We start from the raw sequence: 26,214 nt of genomic DNA, 5'->3' as shown, positions 1-26,214 counted from the left end.
CAGCTCTAAATTCTGGTCTTATGAAGTTATAAAACATTGTATTGAACAAATCAGCAAGTTATCTTCCAGGAACGATGTCTCAATCATGACGTTTTACCCACACTTAATTAAAGATAGGCAAACAATCAAGCCTTTGCAACCAGTTGTAGTTTGCAGAGGAAATGAAGAGCAAAGATAGCGTTCTTCGGCTTTTATTTCTGTAGGTATTCTTTCAAAGAAAGAAGGGGGGAAGGAATTTCTTTACTAACTATTAGCCTTTTAACATTATTCAATACCACATTTAAGCAGCTGTCTCCTTCTCCATTAGGTTGCCTGGATACAAATTCATTCATTTCCTTCAACAATTAAATTCATCTTCAGGGTGACATATAAAGAAATCCAAAGGTATTATTTTTATAAAGCACTTAATACTTTAGGGATGATGATTCCCCCCCCCTCCGAAATCTAAGCGTGTAGGTACATGAACGTGTGGGATGTGTGTGAAAAACACAACACAGACCTCAAATGACCTCTTGTTTATTTGTTGAAGTGTTTTGTTTGTCAGGCTGGCAAAATGTTCAGGAGGAACATGCAAAATCAATGTGTTTTTTTCCAAATTCAGCAGCTTTAAAATGTGTGGGCCTCAGCTCCTAGAATTCCCTAATTGTGACTAAAAGACATTACAAACACAATAAATGTTGGCCAGTTGCTAAGCACCCAAAATGTGGTCACATGACCAGGGTGGGCACTGTTGGGTCTTTGGAACCAAGTCATAAGTGCCTTTTTGGGGGTGCTCTGTTGTAACTTGAAGACTGCCATTATAATGGGCAGCCTCCATCACCGTCGTATGTCAAGGACTACCTACAGGGATACCGTTAATAAAACCAAGTTTATAAATCTTTTTTTTTTACTAAAATCCAATTGGGTTTTGTTTGTACAACCCAAAAATCAGATCTCTGGAGCTTCCTTTTCTTCACTAACAACTTTTTTACAATTGCTAAAAAGCATCTTTCAATTTATAAAAAAAAAATAATTAAAATTTGTAGATAGGTAAAGCCATTGTTTCCATTTCCACAACTGCAGGGGATAATCACCAACTCAGCTCAGCTCAACTGAAATGACTCCCTATCAATCTTTTGAGCTAACTCAATTACCTTTTGCCACTTGAAAACGAAAATTATAAACATTTCGAACATAACTTCCTGTGCAAAGAACTACTTATTCAGTGGTTTAAAAAACTCTAATAAAAAAATGTATATGAGAAAGTTGTTTTAGCTTTAATTTTAAATTGAGATGTTTGTAGCTGGTCTTATTTCTTTTAATAAAATATGCACAGGCTACCTGGGATAGATATGAAAAAGGGGAGATGAGGTTAAGAACTAAAAAGTTCAGCTATTTATCTGAAACTACAAAGTACTTACTTTTGTCACAGTAACTTCAGAAGCTTCATCTTATTTTTGTATTATAAAGGGGGTGTACGAGGAATAGGAAATTATTCATCAGCTATTTATTCAGATAAGGAAACAAAAGCAGCATTATTGTTTGATGTTGAAGCTGTTTTTGGCCTGCACAAAATCAGAAAATCTACACTTGCTTGGGTATAATTCTAATAAAAATTATTAATTTCTTAGTTCCGTACAAAACCTTTGATTTAACTTGCTATCAGATTTGCATTAAGTCATCGGAATGTGGCATCTGTTGGAAAAGATCTCCATTTTAGGCATGCAATGCGTTCCTCAGATCTTTGCTACTAAATACTGCCTCTGTCTTTTGACTGAATATTTTGTTCTTTTGAATATAAAATCCATACGCAACCACAAAAACGAAGAGAGAGGAACAGGAGAGCAAATAGGACTTTAGATACTCTGGGATCCTTCATTACCTCTAAACTAATGATTAATCCTCAATTTCCAACTATTCATTTAGCAACCAAAGTTAACAATGGCCCTGAAAAAGAGGTGACTTACAACCAGGGTCACAGTCACATGATTGGGCACTTGGCAACTGGCATGAACTCTTGACGGTTGCACTGTCCAGGAGTCATGTGATTACCATCTGCAGCCTTCCTAGCTGACTTCTGTCAAACGAAGTCAATGGGAGGAAGCAGTGATTCTCTCAAAAACCATGCCATAAAACCAGGTGCAACTCATTTAAAAACACCTTGCTTGGCAACAAAAATTCTGATTCCCATGTGCGTTCGAAAGTTGAGGAGTACCTGTACCTTTTTAGATACATGCAGTATCGTTCCCGTCATTTGACCGTAGAACCAGAGCAATTTGTTTAAGTTACCTATTGCCTTTCAAAGTTCCAAAGACATAAATTCTGTTTGTCCTCACAGTGAGATGACTTAGAAAGAGATGTCTACTTTCCACATAAATAGACAATTTATGGGCAAACACCAGCCCCCCCCCCTTGATTATCCCTCCTTCAGCAGTTTTTAAAGCAGGCAGAGTAAAGTCATGAATGAAGAATCAACAATTTATAAATACAATTCAGCTGGCTCAAACAACACCAATATATCAAAACCTGAATAAAACAGATTGACACCCTAACACAGAGGTGGGGAGGGGAAAAAATAAAGGAAAAGGAAAGAAAAAAAAAAGAAATAATCAAATTCCTCTCCAACCTGAGAGATTGCTGTGAGTGATCCTAGTGACAGGTTCTAATAAAGTATTAATATCCCCTGATTGCTGGTAAATCCCACTCCCCTTCTTTGCAAAGACATGACCTTCAGCTAAATCTTGAGAGAAGGAGGAAAAAAAAACCATCATGGAGGATGAAGCAAGAAGGCTGGCGTGAACACTTAAGGAAGCCTGGAAAGATTTATGTTGTATTTCTGGAAATACATTGCAGGATCAGCTGCTTTGTTGCCTGGTATGGAAAAGCATTTATTTTTTATTCGGGTCTGCAGACATATTATTAATTGTAGGAATGACCCGACTGAGATCGAGGGCAGGGTTAAACGCGTCGTCAGTTTGGTGTCTCTCTGCCCCCATAAGAGGCCTAAGTCCACACACCCCCTTGAAGTCCGTTGACTTTTATCTGGCGCCAATTTGCCTAGGTCGCTGGTAGTTCAGATTCTTATAAATGGATAGCATAAATAAACTCGTAGTGAACGCTTTCCTTGCTCCTGATTTAACAGTTATCAAATGTAACAGGTTGCATTTCTAGTGGTTAGAGAGGTTTGTTATAGAAATGGCTGGTTTATACTGTTGTGTAAAAGTTAAAAAGCTGAGGTTTGATGCTATCGTCTTATTCTGCTGCACCAATGGGACTTGGAAGCCAACACCTTTTCTTTCTTTTCCTCCTTTTTCCTAACTTTTCCCTTCCCTTTTCCCTCCCCCTTATCTTTCCTATTATTTTCTTTCGCATTTTTGTATCCTGTAGTATTAATAAACAAATCCCTTTTAAAAGAATTAACAGGTTGCATTGGAATCCATTGTTAGATCCTAGGATACTGTACTTATCCTTCAAAAGCTAGTTTTTTTTCCCAGATCTGATCTCCACTTGGCCAATAGTCACAATTTTGTGATACGCCTACATATGGGACAGCACTTAGCTTCTCTCTCCCATCTATCCCGTGGTCACTTCTGTTTCTTTTGTTGTTAATCACCATGGGTTAATTGCCTGTCCACCCACTATGGGTAATTCCTCTTTTTCATCTTACAAAAATGAATGGCTGACAATGGCCCCAAATTTTACATCTAAACGGCACCACAAATTTATGCCTCTTTGAATACACTTCCTTTATGAGACAAAAGGAAAAAATGCCAGAGGCTGGTCCTCCTGGTAAACTGCCAGTGTTTCACACACCAATGCAGAAGCAATATTGTGACAGTTGAACCCAATACAGAATTCAAAGTGGTAGCTTCCTATACTGCATACATTAAGAAATATGGGAACCCATAGATTGCTAGATGATTCATTAAGCTCTCATTCTTTGCTAATGACGCTCGAAATCAGTTTGGCTTTAAGGATGAAGAAATAAACTGTCAACTGCTCACAAACGATGTGTACGGTTGCGACACATGTTTTATGTGCAGGCTTTCACATCCTTTATGAATCACATGTTTCATCATTTACTGCACTGTCTGAAGGTCTTTTTATAAGAAACAAATGGCTTTGTATTATCTCAAATGGTCTAATCAACACACTTTTCGCTCCGTGCCAGCTCCTTTTATTCAGCTTTGTAGATAGTTTTGGCCAGGGATTTCAAAATTAGACTTCCAAAAGAAACTCTTTGCTCTCTTAATAGGCAGGTATAATAGGGAGATAAAGGTGTGCTGATGAGGAACATTATGAATTTCCAGAAGCTTCTATTAATGCTCAACAATGAGGCATGAAACTGTGAGAAAAGACCATCATACGAGTTTGAAAATATATGCAGGCAATTACCAAATATGTATATAAACCATCAATTTCAACTGGTTTATCAGCTTTCTGCAGAATTTTCAATATTATAAATGCATCTGAGTCCGATATTTTATTTCATTGCCCTGTTTAGAATCTAAACAATCTTAAGCCTTATACCAACTGAATTTAGTTAAAATAGATTAATATTTATGAGGGACGCGGTGGCTCAGTGGGTTAGGACGCTGAGCCTGTGGATCAGAAGGTCGGCAGTTTGGCAGGTCGAATCCCGGGTGCCGCGTAGCAGAGTGAGCGCCTGTTACTTGTCCCAGCTTCTGCCAACCTAGCAGTTCGAAAGCACGTAAAAATGCAAGTAGAAAAATAGGGACCACTCCGGTGGGAAGGTAACAGCGTTCCGTGCGCCTTTGGCGTCTAGTCATGCCGGCCACATGACCACGGAGACGTCCTCAGACAAGCGCTGGCTCTTTGGCTTTGAAACGGAGATGAGTACCGGCCCCTAGAGTCGGAAACGACTAGCACGCACGTGCGGGGGAACCTTTACCTTTACCTAGATTAATATTTAGCAATGGGCTTGAAGAAAATCAACCAATTGCATTACCTTTTGTAAATGCTGGTGCCTTGGAATAGTTTTCCCAGATCACTAAGAATAGATCTTAACACCCAGGTTTTGCATGACATAATAACACATTAATCCCAGCTTAATCCACCACGATGGCCATTTGCAGCTAGCTGATGGACCCCACAGCCTTCCCTGCTGTCTTTTTCCCTAGCCTCAAGAAATTATGCACAGCTTCCTAATTAAAACAAAACAAAACAAAACAAAAAACAATCCAAGATCTGAAGCCAATTTTATATTAAGCTTTAAAGATAGCTTGTAAAGTCTGGCTTAGGTTCAGAAGTAATTAACCATACCCCTTGCTTTGGATGCAATGAAAGTTTCACTTAATTGTAACTTTTGTTTTCCTTTACCATTTGAACAAAGACAAAGATGTAGCACAGATGTTCAAGCAGCCTGTGCTAGCACACTTCAAGGAAAACATGGTTTATTAAACTTTTAGAGACCGGGTGCATGTGGCAAAATCTAAACATTTTTTTTCCTTCTCCTTCTATGACCAGTGATGAGTTTATCTTGATGTTCACTGCATTAATTTATATCTTATATGCCACACTATCTCTGACCAACGATACATTTCAAGCAAATCACATCAGGATTTTTCCTCATAATTGAAACTAGCTGCTTCTTCCTCTCTTACCGATGAGATTTTTTTTCTTTCCCAATTCATGCATTATCCAATTAAATGTTCCTTCTTAATCACTTTCCTTTCCTGGGTTTGAAAATCACAAAGCAGCACTCTCTAATAAAAAAGACCTACATCCTATTGACATAATCTTTATCACAATTAGCTCAAGAAAATAAAACCTAGTCTTCTTCTTTAAAAAAAAGATACATTTTATTCAAGCCTAATGAAAAACTACCCCATTCTAGTTATTTTACTTATTTTATTTATTTATTTTAATCCCATTTATATCCCGCCCTTCTCCGAAGACTCAGGGCGGCTTACAATCTAAGCACAAATCAATGTGCTTAGCAATAGCCTTCATTCTATGTATATGCCTGCTTATTAGGGCTTTCAGCCCCCCCCCCCAAGCGGCATTATTACAAAGTCAGCTTAATTGCCCCCAACAATCTGGGTCCTCATTTTACCTACCTCGGAAGGATGGAAGGCTGAGTCAACCTTGAGCCTGGTGGGACTCGAACCTGCACTAATTGCAGGCAGCTGGTGTTAACTTAAGGAGGCATTAGCCCACTGCTCCACCAAGGCTCTTATACCAATTTCTTTTTTCTAATGGTCCAATGATGTGGTCTATCATTACTTTTTCAAGATGAAAGAACAGAGAAAAGTAAATAAATTAATGGCCTAGTCATACTACATTTGCTAAAATAATTACGTGTCAGGGGCCGTCAATGCTCCCTGAACTTGGTTGCTGTCTTGCAGAAGTTTCATTACTTCAACTAGGTAACCCTAGCACTAATGATGTTACCTAGTTGGGGTAATGAGATGTCTGCAAGAAAACAACCAAGCTTAGAGAGCACCAAGGACTCCTCATTTCAATTCTGAGCTACAAGTATTCCCCTTTATGGATCATTACGTATTGCAGAGCACATGTCAATGGGGATAAAAATCCGACTCTAATGTCCTTTAGTTGAAATTACTCAAATATGGACAAATGACTGCAATGTAAAAATAATTCTTTAGCTTTGGTCTTTGATATAGACGTATCCCTAACGTAGCTTTGCCCACAACTTGGTTTTCTACAGTCTGAAAGTTAGAAGTGCATGACTAAAACTGTCTAAATTCTGAGTTCCTTTTCATTAAATTCATGCAAAAACCATACCCCATAATATAGATGGCCCATAGATCAAGGCTACTTATACCAACATATTCATATTTCATGCTAATTAGTCCCTGTACACATAATCTCTCTCCCTGGAGTGCCCATCACCGTACATGTGTCTCTGTCCTGAACTGCTCATTAAATTTGCCACAGTTCATTTGAGCACAGTATCTCTTTTACTGAATTAGAAATTTTAGAATCCAGAGCGTCTTTTCCTCCGGTGAATTTCTTACAAAATGTTTGCAGGCAGAGCTTCAATTCTGCAGCAGAAATAACGTCTACAATAGTCAATACATTCTCTAAATGTATAAACAAGGTTATCACAAAGGTAGACCAGTGTCCTTAATGCCTCAATTGTGCATTCAGGTTATATGCCCTGCATCTGACAACTTCTGAAGCAGCAGCAATCCTTATTCTGTTTAATGGAGACCTTGGAGACCAACAAGGTGGAGAAAAATGCAGGGCTTCTTGTTAAGACTGAGGCATCTCTTCAATAATTGTAAATCCCCAAATCACTCATCCTGGCCCACCACCCACCACCCGTCCAGATCTCTGTCACTATTAAATTTTAATTATTTTAACACGGAGCATATTAAATAGAGGAGGTAGCTAAGATCATATTCTCACCCAGTCTGAATCCTTCCCAAATTAATTCTGCAGAAATATCAGGGGGTGGTTGGAATGGACTAACCCAGAACAGACAGATCTTAAGTGCACTGGATGCATTTATTTATTAGTTGTGTTGCTGGAGTTGTTGGTTTTTTTGTTTCATTTTCTCTCTCCTCTCTCTCTCTCTCTCTCTCTCTCTCTCTCTCTCTCTCTCTCTCTCTCTCTCTCTCTCTCTCCTCTCTCTCTCTCTCTCTCTCTCTCTCTCCCTCCCTCCCTCCCTCCCTCCCTCTCTCTCTCTCTCTCTCTCTCTCTCTCTCTCTCTCCTTGCCCTCTCTCGTGGATTAGAGAAAGCCAGTTCCTGAAGGAGAGGCACCTGTTCTTTCACAGACAGTAGCATTCTCAAGATAAGGTACTCTAACCCTTCAAGAACAACAGTCTTGATTCATGCTGACAATTTTCGGTGCACCACGGGTCCCTGCGCACAAAAACTCTGCTTTTTATACAGAGAAAAAGCCTCTGCTCTTTGCATGTCCTTATTTCTTATCTTGCTAATTGGATAGCCTGGGCCTCCACGGTTGTCCATCCGAGTCTGGAAAAGCAGAGATAATGGCACCATTGCAGATACTGCCAATAGCAACTCCTGGGATGCTGTGTGGTAAACAACCTTTGGGCTGGAAAGCCGGATCCTTCAATATAGAAATAAATGTATAGCCTGGGGTCCTGACGGCGGTGTGGCGGCATATTGCAGGTGGCTGATGGGGCAGAGAGAACACTCCACCTCCTCTCCGGATCCACTTTGCTCCCTCCTTCTCTATCCTTCTTAAGTGCTATTTTAATTATTATTATTTTTTAAAAAAAAAACAAAAAAACTATCACTGATGTTATGTTTTATACTCCCTTTTATTCAATGTCTGTAAGCTGCCTTGAGTCTCTTTTATCGAGATGGGCATCATACAAGTCAGATAGATGATAGATGATAGATAGATAGATAGATAGATAGATAGATAGATAGATAGATAGATAGATAGATAGATAGATAGATAAGTAGGTAGGTAGGTAGGTAGGTAGGTAGGTAGGTAGACAGACAGACAGACAGACAGACAGACAGACAGACAAACAAATGCCACTAACATTCATTTAATGACCATTTGAAGTTACAATGGCACTGAAAAACCCTCATGACCACTGCAGCACTCCCATAGTCACAGGAGCAAAATTTGAATGCTTGGCAACTGGTATGCATTTATGACGGTTGCAGTGTGAGGTGATCCCCTTTTGTGACCTACTGACAAGCAAAGTCAGTGGGGAAGCCAGGTTCAGCTAACAACCAGGTTACTTAACTGAACAACTACAGTGACTCCCTTAACAACTGCGGCTGAGAAAGTTTGCAAAAAAAACTGCTAAGCTTGTAAGCCGCCCTGAGTCTTCGGAGAAGGGTGGGATATAAATGGAATTAAAATAAATAAAATAAAATAAAATAAAATGGGGCGGGGGGGGGGAAACTAACTGAACAACTGCCTCGCTTAGCAATTTGGGGCTCAATTGTAAGTCAAGAACAACCTGTAAAATAAAAAAAGGGAGTGACGCTCATAATAGTAAGGTAGCCTATTAGCAGGCTGGTATAGAGTGGTATAATAGGACCCCACACACCCCACCCCATCCCCAATTTTAGGCTACAGCAAAAACCGAGTTTCTTTTCATTTCATTAGTAGTTAACTAAAAGTAAATTTAGCTGATGCACTAACTCTCTAAATTATATCTAATCGTTTAATTTCGGTTACATTCAACGTGGATAGTTGGCAATCAATTTGGAAGGTCTGGAAGGGAGGCAAACACAAGGTTCTCATGACAACATATGGCCCCTGAAATTCAGTTTATGCCTCCCTAGTTTATTTTATGGGAAGAAATGCAGTACGTTGGGCTAACATGGAGAGGCTACCGCTGCTTTGCTGCTTAGCGAGTTGAATATTCGGAAGCTAAAACTGGTTCTGCATATTTTTTAGAACTGCCATCCTTATCAAAGAATTTTTTTTTAAAAAAAAAAGGTGTCCCGAAACACTTCCAGGAAAGACTTAATGAATTTGTAGCACATTTTATGATGAGGCACTGATAGAAGGAATAAAAAAAAAAAAACTTCTCCGGTGGCTGTTTTCCAACTGCCTGTTGAACAAAAGAGGAACTCAGTGTTTACAAGCGTCACTATGGCTGCAAGCATGGGTTCGGCTGGGCGTCAGTAGAATGTTCCTCCTTATGGACTCCTTTTGTGTGAGGTTGAATGAGATGGCAACTGATGCGCCATCAGTCCAAATAGACTACAACAGAAGCAGGTGCGATCCAGCCACTAGTGTTTGCCCAGCAGCTTTGCAAACAAAAACTTTGCACAAAAGAGACAACATTCAAGCAATTCCTGGGAGGCCCACACAGCAAACCTCTTCCATAATACCCCAGCTGCAGTCAAACCACATCTATCATTCTTACAAGTCAGCTTGTAATCCATACCCTACTAATAGGAGGGGGGAAAAATACGTGCGAGAAGCTCGTCAAGAATAGGTATCAACATTTAGAGATCAGTTTTGTTACATTGCATTTTTTTAACACAACAACTGACTCTTAGAGATTTGCATATTGAATAAAATAGGGTAATAAAAGTTAGAGGGGGGTGGACAAAGAGACGATCAACCCTGCAACACTTTGCAAAATTTCTTGCAGCAAGATAAAACTTGAAAATCGCTGGGCCTTGCTTCCAATTAACTGCCCATCAATAGGGCTGAAAGAACAAAAATCCAGAGGTGTTATTTGAATTTTAAATGTTATAAAATGCATACGATCAGTTTATATTTCACAGAAAACAGAAATGATTTTTAACAGATATCTAACAAAAAATGGTAATGTGATACGAAAAGGAACAAGGCCGGGATGCCCAGTGTCTCCAATCTTATTTATTGATTAGAGCTATAAGACAAGATGAGAAGATGGTGGAGGTAAAAATTTTTAAAAGAGACAAGTTAAGGGCTTTTGCAAATGACTTGGTGTTGGTTTTGGAAGTTCCTTTAAAGGGAACTTTAAATATTAATGGGCAAATTAAAGGAATTTGGTGCATTGGCAGGTTGGATGACTAATAAACAGAGATGAAGATGTTAACACAAAAATATGCAGATGGAAGATCAAACAGAATTGATGAATAAAGCAGGTCTTACGACTTGAGAAGAAGATAAAATCTCTGGATATCCCTATGACAAATGGGAACTTTATGCTATTTCAAAGTAACTATATTAAGACATGGAATGAAGTTAAAAAAGATATGTTAAGATGGGATAAACTACAACTGTCATTGCCGAGCAGAATTTCTGTGATAAAAATGATGTTTTGCCTAGAACAATTTCCTTTTTTCAGACAATAGCTGTTTTGGACAGCATTTAAACAGCGGCAGAAGGAGATATCTAAATTTGCGTGGCTGGGGAAAAGAACATGAGTTAAATATAAGATGTTACAAGATGCAAAAGAAACAGGAGGGTTGAATTTACCTGGCTTATAATTGTATTTTGCAGCTTGCAGTTTGGTTTGGTGGAACGAGTGGGCGTTACTGAGAAATAGAAGGCTTTGGTGTTAGAAGGAGAGGACCTGAGATTTGGGTGGCATGGATATTTGTAGCATGATAAAATCAAGGTTAATGTGGATTTTAAAAATCCACATGTTAGATGTGCCATACTGAGAATATAAAATAGATACAGGTCCAGGCTGACCCAAAATTGTCTTTCTAATTCTAAGTGCAAGAAAGCTTTTTATAGATGAGGAATAATATGCAAACCCAAATGGCTAACTTATTGTTAAATACTAGAATTTTGTCAAGGGGAATATAAAATAAAATCATGGGATGAAGCAAGGCAAAAGCAGCTTGTTGAAATTGCTAAATTAACTTGGTTAGAGAACTGCTGTAAAGAGATTGAAAACTACTACCGTACTTCGTATTTTTTCTTTCTTATTTTTTCTTTTTTTTTCCTGTCTTGCACTTTTAGCTTTCTTTTTTTTTCTTTCCTTTCTCTCACTTTAAATTAGCTATATCAGCTATATTAGTAACGAATTAGTAACTACATATTATTTCATTTTCATCTTTTTTTTAATCATTAATAAAATTACATTTATAAAAAGAATACAGGGACATTATTAATCAGCAAGAAAGCACATGGAATTCCAGCCAATTTCACGGAGCACAAATAGGTATACCTAAGTATATTTAGGGGCTACGTAAGACGCTTGCAATAACTACACAAATAAACAAGACACAATTGTTTAAACATTCTTAACTGGAATTAGTAGCGGATTTATTTATAACTTAATAAGAAAAAAGTTATTCTACATATATTCTCAAAGTGCAATTTAAAAAATTGTGTGACTTCTATCTCACACTTTTGTGATCTGTAACTAAAAAGTTTTGTTTGAACACAAAGTAACTGCACCACTAAGTTACCAGCACTGTATTAAACTCACAAACACGGGCCACTCATCATTCATATTCTCATTTTAAAACAGATACTCATCCATTGCATTTTCACTCCTGGGGATTCAAATCTGGAGTTTGCTTCAAACTCAATTCCCCAGGTATAAATTAACTTCCCACTTAGCCATTGTTATCTGTCGGCCATTCACAGGCATCATGGGGCACGTGAAAGGGAGAACAGAAAGAAAAAAATCAAGCACGACCTATCAGAAGATCAAGAGAGCCATCTGCAGTTTGAAACCCAGATGACTCTGATGCTTATTTATCCTTCTCTTCCCATCAATCACCTTTAGAGACTCCACAGTCCCAAGTCGGTGGCTGCATCATAGCAAGCGTATGGCCCTTGTGATTAACATCCATTTGCAACTTCAGAGTCAGCCTTGTTCACATCTGTGCCCTCTTGTGACTTTCATGTAAATCATGAAAGGGATGAGCCGTGCTTTGTTTGCTTTTTACAGGGTGAAGATCCTTGCATTAACCCCAGAACTTTCCATCTCTCTCTTTCTCTCTCAAGATGAACTGTGCAATTTTGGGTCCACAGGATATTTGGAAGGAAAAAGCTGTTACATGCAAATCCCTGAATCCTAATCCATCTCATCACCTTGGATCTGGACAGACAGACATGAGCATTATTTGAAAAGGTGTCAAAAGTTTCAAAAGCCGGACACCAAACAGGTAAACTAAAAGAGATTTATTGCTGTAGAAATAGGCAAAGCCAAAAAATGCTGCAATTTAGGTTGGTTTGTTTTGAAAGTCGCTTGTCGTAAGCCTGTATACTCTCCCACTTTCTGGCACAGTAACTGAAAAGGAACAAGCAGCAGCCCGTAATGGGGAAGAAAAGGCAATAATATTGTTCTAGAATTTATGTCGGGTAAATTATATATCAATCAGTAACTTATTCATCCGTAAAACAAACATATTTTTTTAGAATGCTAGTATTATCCTTCACTAGCGAGGTGAAGCAGAACTAATGTAAATCTTTAAAATCTTTAAATCTTTGAATAAAGCTTGATCTTTGGATTATAATGTAAAAAAATAGAAATGGTGCTACAGAGAAACTACTTTGGATTGCACTGTTGATCCAAACGGGGGGAATACCAAGCAAACTGGTCACTTTAATTTAATATTAGCAAGTTTCTGATTTTCCTGTCCTAATAAAACTACATCAAGAACTACAGTTGGTCCTGTCAAGAAAAACAGCATGGGTGATTCTATGTAACTCACCAGGAATTAAGCTTTATTCAAAGGTAACTTTAGCTTACTTTACATATTTAATGTGCGAGAAACATATTAAATGACATTAACTGTAATATGTTTATTTTAAGTAGAATTATGGCTAGGTCTAATCTACTAAATTTATCAAGAAATCAATTTCCATAAATGAGCTAGTTATATCCTGGTCATTTGTTCCAAACAATTGAGAAGATATTTATTATTTGATATATACTGATATATATGATATATACTGTATACACACATGCACAGATACACATACGTGCACACAAACACACACACATTGTATGTGTATATGCATGTGGGGAGTTGGGGGTGTATATGTAGACACATACACATATACAATTTCAATATATTTCTAACAAGTCTAACTGTTATACTTTTATCAAATGCCTTATATCATTTTCACTGATGATTAATGATACCAGCTCAAGTTACACTTTCCATTAATCAGTTGGCTTTTTTAGGCAATATATATAATAAGTATTATCCTTAAATTTATTCTTAACATTAGTAGAGATTAGTAGAGATTTCTAGAACATTTTTTCCCATTTCTGGAACAGCTTGGTAATTAACTATCATATATACATGATATATGAAACAGAGGCATGTTATCCAAGATATTCAAGAAATTGATTTTCAGTAGAATAACAATCGTTCATTGCCTTATGCACATAAAATACCTTGATCAATGAGAACAAACAGAATATAATGATCAATGCAAAAATGATTAAATTAGTACTCTTAAAGAATTTATAACTAACAGCCTCCTGCTAAATCATTTGGCCAATGAAACTGATGAACAACTTTTTTAAAAAAACATAAGACAGTGGAAAACCAAAAACTTAGCTACATGGTTAATTTCTGTCAACATCCACCTTAGAAAGAAACCTTAAAGAAAAGTTTACTTTTATCCAATATCCTTTCAACGCAGTGTAATAACAGAGACTGTGACATTTTACAAGGTCATTACTGAAAAGGCTACATAACATTGTGCTCTGTAAGATCATAATGCAACTTCTATTAACTCCTATTAACTTCTATTAATAAGGCCAAATATAATTCAGTTCCCATCACCATCTTCCAAATCCCACCTTCCTATTTAAATATAGTTCTTTGGTTCCCAAATTCTGTCTATTTAAAGTCTATTTTATCTGTAAGTTTTCCCATCAATATCAACCACCCAAGACAAGGTTTAAAACACATACTGTCTTGTAGTTATTTACTTATTAATGGAAAGTTACATGTATTTGTGGGCAGAATTAGAACCAATGAAAGTGAGATGTCTGCTTGATAACATTCAACAAAATATCGCTGAGAATTTTGACAAATTATAGCTCTCAATTATATGCGAACGATGTGTTTTTGAGCCAAAATGTCCTTCATAGAATGTTTTTCACCTGTTTTTGTCTTTAAAGGATACCACAAATGTGTTTAACAACCACATCTTACTGACAAAAATCAGTCTATTTTATGAGTAAATTATATGCTAAAACAGAATTTTCCATAATTTGCTTGAAACCCTGTTATTAAGAATTTTTTGTCAGACAGCCATTATCAAGAAAATGATAGCAACGCTGTAAGTCAACTATGCTGGTTTTATTACAACTAACATTTTTAGCTTTTAAATTAATAAGTATGTTTCAGTGAATCTTTACCTGATCTGGGCAAAATGATTTTAGACAGCGAATTAAGAGGTGATTGAATACTTAGAGGAAGCTAATCAATCTATTAAAATAGCGTGAACTGCCAGGAATTGCCTTTGCATTCAAACAACTGTAGAATTTAGCATATATCTATTTACAATATTTGTATTCCTATTTTAAAAAAATAAGACAAACACTAAGACAAGAGGCTCAATTATTTGCATTCAATGCACACCAATGTCTGGCAATATTAGTTTTTATCTATCAAAATGACATGAGCCAATATTCATCTAGAGGTTTCAGAAATGAATTACTACATTCAGAAATTATATTGAAATGTTTTACTCAGATACAAATAGATCTTATTTATGGGTGGGGGAGTTTTAATGAACAACCAAACATATTCATACATTCCAAATGGAAGCTGAAGAGTTTTCAAAACAATTCTAATGTCAGGCACAAGAAATCAGGAATCAGGCAGTTCAAATGACTACAGATTTATTGCAAGCTGAAGCACTCTCCAAGAATTGGGCTACCAATGGTCAAAGCCAATAGTAAGTACATTAGAATCAAAGGAGTTCAGGGTGGGCTGGATGTAGATCTCTCCTGGGTGCAAAATGACTCAAGACTGATGATACGCTTGACCCCTCCCTCAGGCTCACTCTGGTCATCTCCTACATTTGATTAGTTGAGGGACCTCCTGTCTCCAATAACATCAGCCCAAACAACTTGATCCAGCACAGTTGCTTGGCACGTTCTGGGTTCCTTCGATTAAACCATGTTATCTCTCAGGACCCTGGAAGCGGACCTCCTCCATAGCAGCAACTGCTCTCTGGAACTAAGTTTCCCCTAAGATTCAGAATACCCCCCACACACACACATACACTCCTGTTGCTAGAAGAGTCGCGAAAACTTGGATCTTCACCAAGACTTGGGTGAGGATTCTTTATGTCATCCTGTGGGCCATTTTCTATTTAATCAGTTTCTTGAATGGGGTATAGTTTACTTCTTAATTGTTGATTAACCCTAAGATTAACATCAGACCTACAATCAAGTAGTAAACAATACCCCAGTCAAGTAACGGCCAAAGATGCTAACAGTAAACAGCCTAACCAAAGAATCTCCAACATCATTCCCACCAACACTGACAGGGCAAGCCACCAGAATATAAACGGATAGCAAACCTCATTCTTTACCAGCACTGATGATATCACCAAGTTTGGTAATGAAACATCTGCAAGCAAATAACCAAGCTCAGAGAGCACCAAGGACTCTCAGGCAGAACCTTTTTTGTGCCTCATACTTAAATATATTTAAAACCGAAGAGACTGGACATTTTACGAAGAGACTGGATAATCACTTGTCTGAGATGGTATAGGTTCTGCTGCTTGAGTGGGGAGATGGACTAGAAGACCTCCAAGATCCCTTCCAGTTCTATTCTGTTCAAAATGTACTGTTTTTGCTACTGTTCTGTACCAGCCTGCTACCGGCCCTGCAGAAAAGGCAGGGACAAGCCCTTTACAAACGGCAAGAGTCTGGAATAAAGTGTTGTGACTCAGGGCCAGCCTGTGGGTCCGACAGCCGGCTCCGATGTATCGGAGGACTCAGACGAGGGGGAGGAGGGAAACGAACCGGCTGATGATGATTTGGAGGCTTTGCAGAGTCCTCAGCCGGGGACCTCTTCTCAGCTGTGTGAGCCCGAGAGTGCGGAGGAAGATGATCCACAGCTGGCCCTGTTCAAGGACGCCCGACGCAGGAGGCAGTCGAGCAGGAACAAACAAAGAAAGGCTATGGGACTCCTCGGGAGGAGGCACAGGGAGACCACGCCCTGAGCTCTCTATAAAAGGAGTGTTTGGGGAGGGGCTGGTTGCTGAAAGCAACTTTTCCGCTTGAGAAGACAAGCTCTAGTGTTTTTGTTAACTGCGTAATTAAATCTTGGCAGAAGCCTTTTAGCCTTGGACGCTCTCCAGACTCTTCTTTTTGAATAGGGGTTGCGAGAAGAGGGCTGGTTCAGAACAGTTTGCTTTCAGCCACCCACCCCTTATTACTACGATGGAGCAGCTTCTTGCCGAGAATGCCCAGCTCAACCAGCAACTCACCTTGCTGGCCACTCAGGTGGCACAACTGCAGGCTCAGGTACATGCTGCCCCCCCACCCAGGAGGAAATGTCAGATAGCTATGCCGGATAAATTTGCTGGTAAACCAGAACTGTTTCCTGCCTTCCTGGGACAATGCCAGCTTTATATCAGCGTGAGAGCAGCTGATTTCCCCACTGACCGAGATAAGGTGGGATTCGTGTTGAGCCTTCTATCGGGAGATGCAGCTCGTTGGGGCACGCCTCTGTTGGCACAGCCTAGCCCTTTGTTGGATAACTTTGGGGGGTTTTGTGACCATATGCGCCTCATGTACGAGGACCCGATTAAGGCGCAGACTGCCACCCGACGCCTGAAAGCTTTGAGGCAGGGTCAGCGCCCTCTACAGGCCTATATCAGCGATTTCCGGCTGCTTAGCCAGGATTCCGCCTGGAATGAGGCTGCGCTCGTGGATGCCTTTCAGGATGGCTTGTCAGAGGAGATGTTGGATGAGCTGGCCCGCGTGGACATTCCCTCAGACCTGAATGGGCTGATCCATCTTTGTCTGCGGATCGATGCCCGGCTGCAGCAGCGTAAGAGTCGCCGTGCCACCCCACAGACCCCTGCCGCCCCTGTTATGCGTGAGCCCCCAGTCCAGAGGGAGGAGCCAATGGAGCTGGGTGCCGCCAGGTCCCGTCTATCGGTGACGGAAATGGACAGACGACGATCGGAGGGGTTGTGTTTTTACTGTGGGGACCCTGGACATTTGGCTGCTTCTTGCCCGAAGAAGCGTCAGCGGGCGTCAGTGACCAAGCCTGCCCCGAGAAAGTCCCCTGCTTTGCTATCGGGAAACGGCCCGAGCCCGATCTAGACGGTGTGAAAGATCGGGCGACCCACAACGATCACGCCGAGCGACGCCGTTCCGACGGTGCCTGTGAACCTCCACGGCATTTGATTTTGGAGGCACGACTGATCCTTCCTGGCAAGCCAGAGGGGATTCCGGTCCATGCCTTAATTGACTCTGGGGCTACCACTAACTTTATGGATTCGGCCTTTGTGGCCAAATGGGCTGTTCCCCAGTGTCCAGTGGATCCGCCCATGCTTGTGGAGACCATCGATGGTCGAGTGCTCCTGTCCGGGCCTATCACGGCCGCCACGCAACCCGTGTGTATGGCCATCAGTACCCATGTGGAGGCCATTCAGTTTTACGTCACTTCGGATCTGCACTTCCCCGTGGTCTTGGGACTGGCGTGGCTCCGGGCACATGATCCACAGATCTATTGGTCTCAGAACTTGGTCACCTTCCCAAGTTTGCAGTGCGTGGACCACACCCGCCATATCTGTGCCGGCCAGGTGGAGGGTTCCCCAGGGGTTTCCTTGCCTCCCGAACTGTCCGACTTTGCTGACGTGTTCAGTGAGTCAGAGGCGGACCAATTACCCCCGCACAGGCCCTACGACTGCTCCATTGACCTAGTCCCTGATGCGCCTCTCCCAGTGGGGCGTTTGTACTCCATGTCGGAGCCCGAGTTGGCTGCATTGCGGGACTTCCTGACAAAGAACTTGGCTCGTGGTTTCATCCGGCCCTCGTCCTCGCCAGTGTCTGCGCCCGTGCTCTTCGTCAAAAAGAAGTTGGGCGAGTTACGGCTTTGCTGTGACTACCGGAAACTCAACGCTATCACGGTGCGTAACCGCTACCCGCTGCCCCTCATCCCCGAGCTCTTGGACCGACTCCGGGAGGCTAAGATCTTCACGAAACTGGACCTGCGTGGAGCTTACAACCTCGTCAGGGTTCGGCCGGGTGATGAGTGGAAGACGGCGTTTGGTACTCGCTATGGACATTTCGAGTACACGGTGATGCCGTTTGGCCTGACCAACGCCCCCGCTGTGTTTCAGCATTTTATGAATGACATCTTTCGGGATCTGTTGGACCAGTTTGTTGTGATTTACCTGGACGACATCCTGATTTACTCCCCGTCGTGTGAAGCGCATCATCAGCATCTCCGTCAGGTCCTGCAGCGCCTCCGGAAACATCGGCTGTTTGCCAAGTTGGAGAAGTGCCAGTTCTACCAGGTGACCATTGATTTCTTGGGCCACCGCATTTCTCCTGAGGGCATCGCCATGGAACCGAGTAAAGTTGAGTCGTTGCAGAGTTGGCAACCCCCGCGTCGCGTGAAGGATGTTCAGCGACTTCTTGGATTTGCCAACTACTATCGGACATTCATCCCTGGCTTTGCTGCCTTGACAGCCCCCCTCACCCGGCTCCTGCAGAAGAAGACTCGGTTCCAGTGGAACGCCCCCGAACAACAGGCGTTCCAAGCTTTGAAGGACGCCTTCATGAAGGAGCCCATCTTGAAGCATCCTAACCCGGCTGCGGGGCATTTTGGCCTGTTCAAGACTCTGAACCTGGTCTCCCGTACATTCTGGTGGCCCCGAGTCCGACACGATGTCCAGTCTTATGTCACCTCCTGCGTCCCATGCAGGCAGGCCAAGTCAGCGACAGGGGCCCCGCCTGGTTTACTGCAGCCTTTGCCAACGCCCAAGAGACCCTGGGGGGCTGTGTCCATGGACTTTCTGACGGATCTACCCCCATCCTCCGGCTTCACGACAGTGTTTGTGGTGGTGGACATGTTGACCAAGATGGCGCACTTCATCCCCTGTCGCGGCTTACCGTCAGCTCGCGCCACTAGTCGCATGTTCATCCAACAGGTGTTCCGGCTGCACGGCCTTCCCGATAGAGTCGTCTCCGATAGGGGGGCCCAGTTTACAGCCCGCTTCTGGCAGGAGTTGATGCGGGCGTTGGACATTAAGGTTTGCCTCTCGTCCGCGCATCATCCTCAGACCGACGGGGGTACTGAGAAGGTCATCGGCATCTTAGAGCAGTATCTGCGCTGCTACGTTAACCTGCAGCAGGACAATTGGGTGGACTATTTGGCCATAGCCGAGTTTGCCTTTAACAACTCGCAGCACACCTCTACGCAGATGACACCGTTCTTGGCCAACGTGGGTTATCACCCCCGGTTTTTCCCCCTTTCTCCCGTGGACTCACCGGAGCCGGCAGCGAACGAATTCATGGCGGAGTTACAGGCGATCCATCGGTTGGTGCGACGGCAGCTGGAGAAGGCCAAGGCCGACTACAAGAGGTTCGCCGATCGGTCGAGAAGGGATACGCCTCCATTATCGGTGGGGGATCGGGTCTGGCTGTCCACCAGGAACCTACCATCCACTCGGCCGGCGAGGAAGCTGGACCACCGTTACCTTGGACCGTTCCCAGTCGAGGCCGTCATCAACCCGGTCGCCTATCATTTAACTCTGCCACGTTCCCTGCGCGTGCACCCCGTCTTCCATCGGTCCTTGTTGGTCCCCGAACAACCGGCTTGTCCACTTCGCCAAGCGGAACCTCCCCCATCAGGACCTCGTGATGGCGACAGCACCCCCGAGTACGAGGTCGCCAGCATCAGGGATTCCCGCTGGCTGAAAGGTCGCTTCCAGTACCTGATCGAGTGGAAAGGGTACGGGCCGGAGGACTTCACATGGGAAGACGCGACCGCCGTTCATGCCCCTGCGTTGGTGACTGCTTTTCACGAACAGTTCCCATCCCGACCGCATCCGGATCGGCAGACCCGGGGGAAGGGCCCTGCGGTGCGGGATAGTGTTGTGACTCAGGGCCAGCCTGTGGGTCCGACAGCCGGCTCCGATGTATCGGAGGACTCAGACGAGGGGGAGGAGGGAAACGAACCGGCTGATGATGATTTGGAGGCTTTGCAGAGTCCTCAGCCGGGGACCTCTTCTCAGCTGTGTGAGCCCGAGAGTGCGGAGGAAGATGATCCACAGCTGGCCCTGTTCAAGGACGCCCGACGCAGGAGGCAGTCGAGCAGGAACAAACAAAGAAAGGCTATGGGACTCCTCGGGAGGAGGCACAGGGAGACCACGCCCTGAGCTCTCTATAAAAGGAGTGTTTGGGGAGGGGCTGGTTGCTGAAAGCAACTTTTCCGCTTGAGAAGACAAGCTCTAGTGTTTTTGTTAACTGCGTAATTAAATCTTGGCAGAAGCCTTTTAGCCTTGGACGCTCTCCAGACTCTTCTTTTTGAATAGGGGTTGCGAGAAGAGGGCTGGTTCAGAACATAAAGCCTGCCAAATTTATTAACATAAAACAGAGCAAAACAAGACACCAACCATGAAAGAGGAGCTATGAAACAGGAACTATTCAAGCGGTTGCCTTCAGCAAACCAGCCCTCCCACGCATTCCCCTTTTATACAGTTCAGGGCGTGGCTTCTCTCTGCCTCCTTCCGAGGTGCCCCATTGCCTTCCTCTGTTTACTCCTGATTGACTGCCTCCTGCGTCGGGCGTCCTTGAACAGGGCCAGCTGTGGGTCATCTTCATCCACGCTGTCAGGCTCACACAGCTGGGTCTCCGTCGTGACCAGGTGAGAGGGGCCTGGCTGAGGGCTCTCATCAGCAAGCTCTTCAACACCCCCTTCCTCCTCTGAGTCGTCCGACCCAACGGCCGAACCCACAGGCTGACCCTGAATCACAACAGCTACCACTTACAACACCTTCAATGTTACATTTTGTTTCTACTTCCACGGCTGTATACAAAAGGTTTAAATATTTTCATTACTTGCTAGACTGGGCCTTATAAAGACAGCCTTCAAAACGAAAGAACCTGATTCTTCTCGTTTCAACTCTACATGCAGACCTTCTAAAGAGGTTGTGGACTCTTCTTTTCTGGAAGCGTTTAAAACAGTAAATAGCATTTACTGTAAAAATGGGTTCTTGTACTGGGCAAAAGGTTGGACTAGATGACCTCCGAAATCCATAGATTGCCATTGTGCCACAAGACAGAAAGGAAAAAAGAGAATAGCACAGTTTTCCAAGAGCATTTGTAAAATTGTCAGTAGCTCAGGGCTGGGCTACGAATGAATTACCACCTTTTTTTTTCTCCCTCCACTTTGACAGCACAACAAAAAAAAACAGTCGAAGGATTTGCCAGTTTTCCACTAGATTAAAGAAGTCTAAATAGGAATACTCTAAAGAGCATTTTCGAGGCATGCAACAGACAACAAAACTCCAAGACAATTAAAAGCAAAAATCCCAAAATGAAGAGCATTCAAGTGAATCCTGCAAATCATGTAAGCGTATAACACTATTACAAGAAAGGCAATGACTTTGGAGACAATTTAAAAAAAATGTTAAGCCACATGTTTTTGGAGTTCCCACACTGTGCCTTCTGCCATGTTTCAATTTAAGAGAATTTCAGGGAGTTAAAAGCAAATGTTTAGCGCATTTGCATCACCAAGATCTCCTTGATCATCCATCAGTGTTTGGATTCCTGAAGATTTCAGTCTCTACGTATGATGATAAATCTATCATAGCAGGTATTGATGGACTGCCTTTACAATTGTGAAGATGACGGATTGAGAGGTTACTTCAGAGGAGCAAGGAACTCCATCCTCCCGTCACTCATAAAGTCAATGGGACCTATTAACTTATTCAGCCTTTTTTTTGGTATGAATTTTGGATGAATCACTGCAAAGTGCTTCTATATAGCAAGCAACATAAAACAGATTCCATTTTATTTTCCATTTCCAACTAACAACCGGGGTCCATACGTTTCAAATGGCAATGTTACAACTCATGATACCTAGCTAGCGTCTTCACAAATCTAAATTACTTTTATTCTGATCAACTTTAAATTGTGATTATCATACGCTTACAAGTGACTCTTTTGTAAAGCAAGACAAATAATGACAAGCTATCTTGTTTCACAATATATTAACAGGGACAAAGAGGGGGTGAACTAAAATGAACTGGATGTAATGCAAAAGGCTGCAAGTAGAATTGGGGTGCTAGGAGGTATGGCTGGTGGCCATGAGATAAAGGAAACAAGATTGGGGTGAACTGGGTGGGGGGAGAATGTGAAGGTAGGTGGCTTTATCGATACTGTGTCTGGTGGGAATCTGAGGGTGGACCACCCTTGGGGAAATTGAAGACGCCAGGAATTGTCCCAATTCTTGCCCTCAGGATACATTTTTGGATCCAAAATGCAGCAATGTGTGGCCATTTGTAAGCACTTCTCCATGAGCTGCAGTGGCTACCACTGGCTTCTAGGTGCAATTCAAGGTGCTGGTCATCACCCACAAGACCCTTCAACAAACTGCCTGTTTCCCACAACTTGTGGTCATCCAGCACTTTCAGGCAGAGTGGGGGGGGCTCCAAGTCCCCTCAATTAAATCTTGTCCTAGATGGAGAAACCCCATCCAGCATCTTCAGGCAGAGTGGGGGGCTCCAAGTCCCCTCAATTAAATCTTGTCCTAGATGGAGAAACCCCATCCAGCATCTTCAGGCAGAGTGGGGGGCTCCAAGCCCCCTCAATTAAATCTTGTCCAGGATGGAAGAAGCATACCTGCTCTATCCGCTGGAACAGCCTCCCCCCGCCCCAGTGAAGATGCCCAGTTTCTTAGGATTCCAAAATGTTCTTGAGATGTAGCTGTGATCTCGAGCCTGAGCTTATTTGCAGAAGGCCTGCTGTGTGAGTAGTTTTTATTTGCTTTATTGCTACCATTGTGTTTTTTTTTATTTAGGCTGAGTAGTCTGAGTAGTAACGTTTTTTTAATCTTAAATTTGGTACTGGATAATGCAAGCCACTCGAAGTATTTTGGGCCGGGACAGCTGTAACAAATCATCACCATCTACGAACAAATGGCTCAGCCTAAAGCAGAGTTTCATACACTACTTTCCAGACAAGAGTTCTTAACTGAACTTGCCTGGAAAAATTACGCCACAGCTAATCTAATAGTAACTTGCAGTATTTTGCTTTAGGGCAAGAAAGAAAATTCAAGGCCGCCATAACCTAGACCCTACTATTATTATGCTGTGCTACACACACACACACACACACACACACACACACACACACACACACACACAAAATGTGCCTTGTTTCCAAAGGCTCGAATAAGTATAATATATGTACTTCATATCTTAGGGTACTCAGTAAGGTTTTAAAGTCACTACCTTTTAGATCGTTACATCCAGAAAACATAAGCTGAGCTAACAAAGAAAAAACTTAATGTTTTCCATTCAAGAGTGAAGAAATAAAAGTTTCATTCCATTAGTTAACATAAAACTGTCTAGGGTTCCATTCTGGTTTGGGAGAATGTAATATGTCCTTCATTCTTTATGTCTTAGGAAGAAGCCTTTCTACTCCATGGCCTCTACCTCTCTTAAATCACTGTGATTCTATTTTGTTTGTTTTTTAGGTCTATGATACCAAAACCATCAAAATGATTCCAGTTTTCTCGTTTATTTCAACTGCTTCCTTCCCAGCCCATAAATAGTATGTATTTTTAATATCATCTCCTTTTTGCCTTCTCTGTTATCTCCTAGATCTCAAAATGTAGATTTTAGGGTCATATGTTTATGTACTATCTCTAAGGCATTACTAATACAATATTAATATCAATCCACATGTCCATTAATGACCGTTCAAGAAAAGAGAAATAATTACCCTTCATCTGTGTAGCAAAAGTGAGTGCCAGTTTGGCAAACAGATCTGGATTTTCAAATTTTTCATCCTTAGCTTTTACCCAAAAACAGTGTTCCTGTATTTCATGCGGCTCAACCTGCAATGAAAATGAAGCTAATTATAAACTATCAATTTAAATCACTTAACCCTCCACAAATCATGACAGTGGCAGATCATCACATCTGTACATCCTGCAATCAAAGCAAATTATTCAGAGACTGAAGTTTTCAATCTTCTCCATTAAACAAGAAAAAAGATGTTAAAAAAGGGAACAAAAACATGTATTTTTTTTAAAAAAATGATAGGGAAACTGCTTCAATAAGAGTAGGGCGCATCCTGTGTGGTGTTTAGCAGATGTCTATGGAGATTATTAATCATCCAGATCATGGTTATCCCAAAGGTGCTTTTTTCCAAAAGGCAACTGGATTGTCTGGGTTTCTTTTCTTTGAAAACATTTCACTTCTCATCCAAGAAGCTTCTTCAGCTCTGAGCTGAAGAACCTTCCTGGTTGACAAGCAAAACATTTGGGTCTACCTAGCTGATGGTATCAAGCTGGCCTTGGAAGCTGAACAGGATCTACTTAGTATTCGGCATAGGATACCAGCAAGAATTCCTAGAGATATAGACAAGGAGGTAAAAAATAAACGTGCCTCAGAAGAACAAGACAATGGCAATGTACTTCTGTGTTCTTGCCAAGAAAACGTCATGGACTTAGCTTTTTTTTTTAACACAACTGTTGTTTTAGGATATGTGTGTTTTAAGACAGGGGTCCCCAACCTCCGGTCCATGGACCGCTACCGGGCTGCAACATGCCAGCAACTGGTCCGCACAAACAAGCCCCATCTGTGAGATGCAGGCAGAACACAAAACCACACACTCTCCGGTCCATGGAAAAAACTTTCTCCACGGAACCGGTCCCTGGTGCCCAAAAGCTTGGGGACCTCTGTTTTAAGAGGAGATATGGAAAACTATCCAACTCTTTTCCCTTTGCAGAATCCACAAAACAAAAACTGAATTTGCTGTATGGAGCCCTTATTCTTATATTCTTGGGATCTAGGAAGAGAGCCTTCCCTGCTGTTGTCCCCACCCTATGGAATATTGTTCCCCCAGAGGTGAGGCAGTTAATTATTCTTGGCTCCATTAAAAAAAAAAGTTAACTCAAAATTTTAACTCTAACCTTTGAATTTATATACTGTTTTACATCTCACAGTTTTATTGTACACAGTCCAGAGATGGGAGGCTTAGAAATGTGAAATACGAGTAAAATTAATAAATATTCCTCCCTGTTTGCTTCTCAAAATCTAATCCATTGGAATTATGCTGCTATATTGGACATTACGTTGTGAAAATGAAGATCTATCCAAACACACTTTCCAGCTCATGTCCAATACGATAATAATAAGTAGTGTTTATAGAACTGAGCAGCAAGCTGGCAGACTGTTTATTGTATTGTGCTGTGCATTCATAATAAATACACACCTTTAGAACAGGATAATCTTCAGATGTTCCTATCCTCAATTTATATAATATTGTGTACATATTATGAGCTTCCTATTGCTCATCTACTACAACAGAATACATAATAATAAACTGATTTATAGATGCAACTTAAATCATCCAAGCGGAGCCCAGAAGAGTAAATTATTAATAAAAAGCCAGCAAAAAAAAAATAAAAATAAAACAGGTGCCTTGCAATATCTATTTTATTCTCCATATACATGTAACATCTGAAAAATGTGTTAAGGTATCCCCCCCCCTTTCACCCCACAGAGAAATCAAGAATATTAAAACCAAAATTACATCTCCTGCCCCAACAGACCACTTTAGTCTGCCTGAAACATTTTTCTATTAAATATGATATTATAAGCTAGTTTATGACCACAA

General features: G+C 41.7%; 1 protein-coding gene across 13 annotated transcripts in view; it reads right to left on the bottom strand.

The window, feature by feature from the left end:
- Positions 1-26,214, bottom strand: part of DIAPH2 (diaphanous related formin 2) — a 261,529-nt gene that overhangs the window by 168,143 nt on the left and 67,172 nt on the right. For all 13 annotated transcript variants that reach the window (XM_081336767.1, XM_081336764.1, XM_081336762.1 and 10 more), the window contains one exon: positions 24,313-24,427. In XM_081336767.1, the coding sequence (XP_081192893.1) occupies positions 24,313-24,427 (115 nt within the window). The remainder of the gene's footprint in view (positions 1-24,312; positions 24,428-26,214) is intronic.

This window comes from Vipera berus (genome assembly GCF_964194415.1).
Source record: "Vipera berus genome assembly, chromosome: 11".
Taxonomy (NCBI): domain Eukaryota; kingdom Metazoa; phylum Chordata; class Lepidosauria; order Squamata; family Viperidae; genus Vipera; species Vipera berus.
Note: the sequence above shows the minus strand (reverse complement) of the source record. Positions and strands in the feature narration are given on the sequence as shown.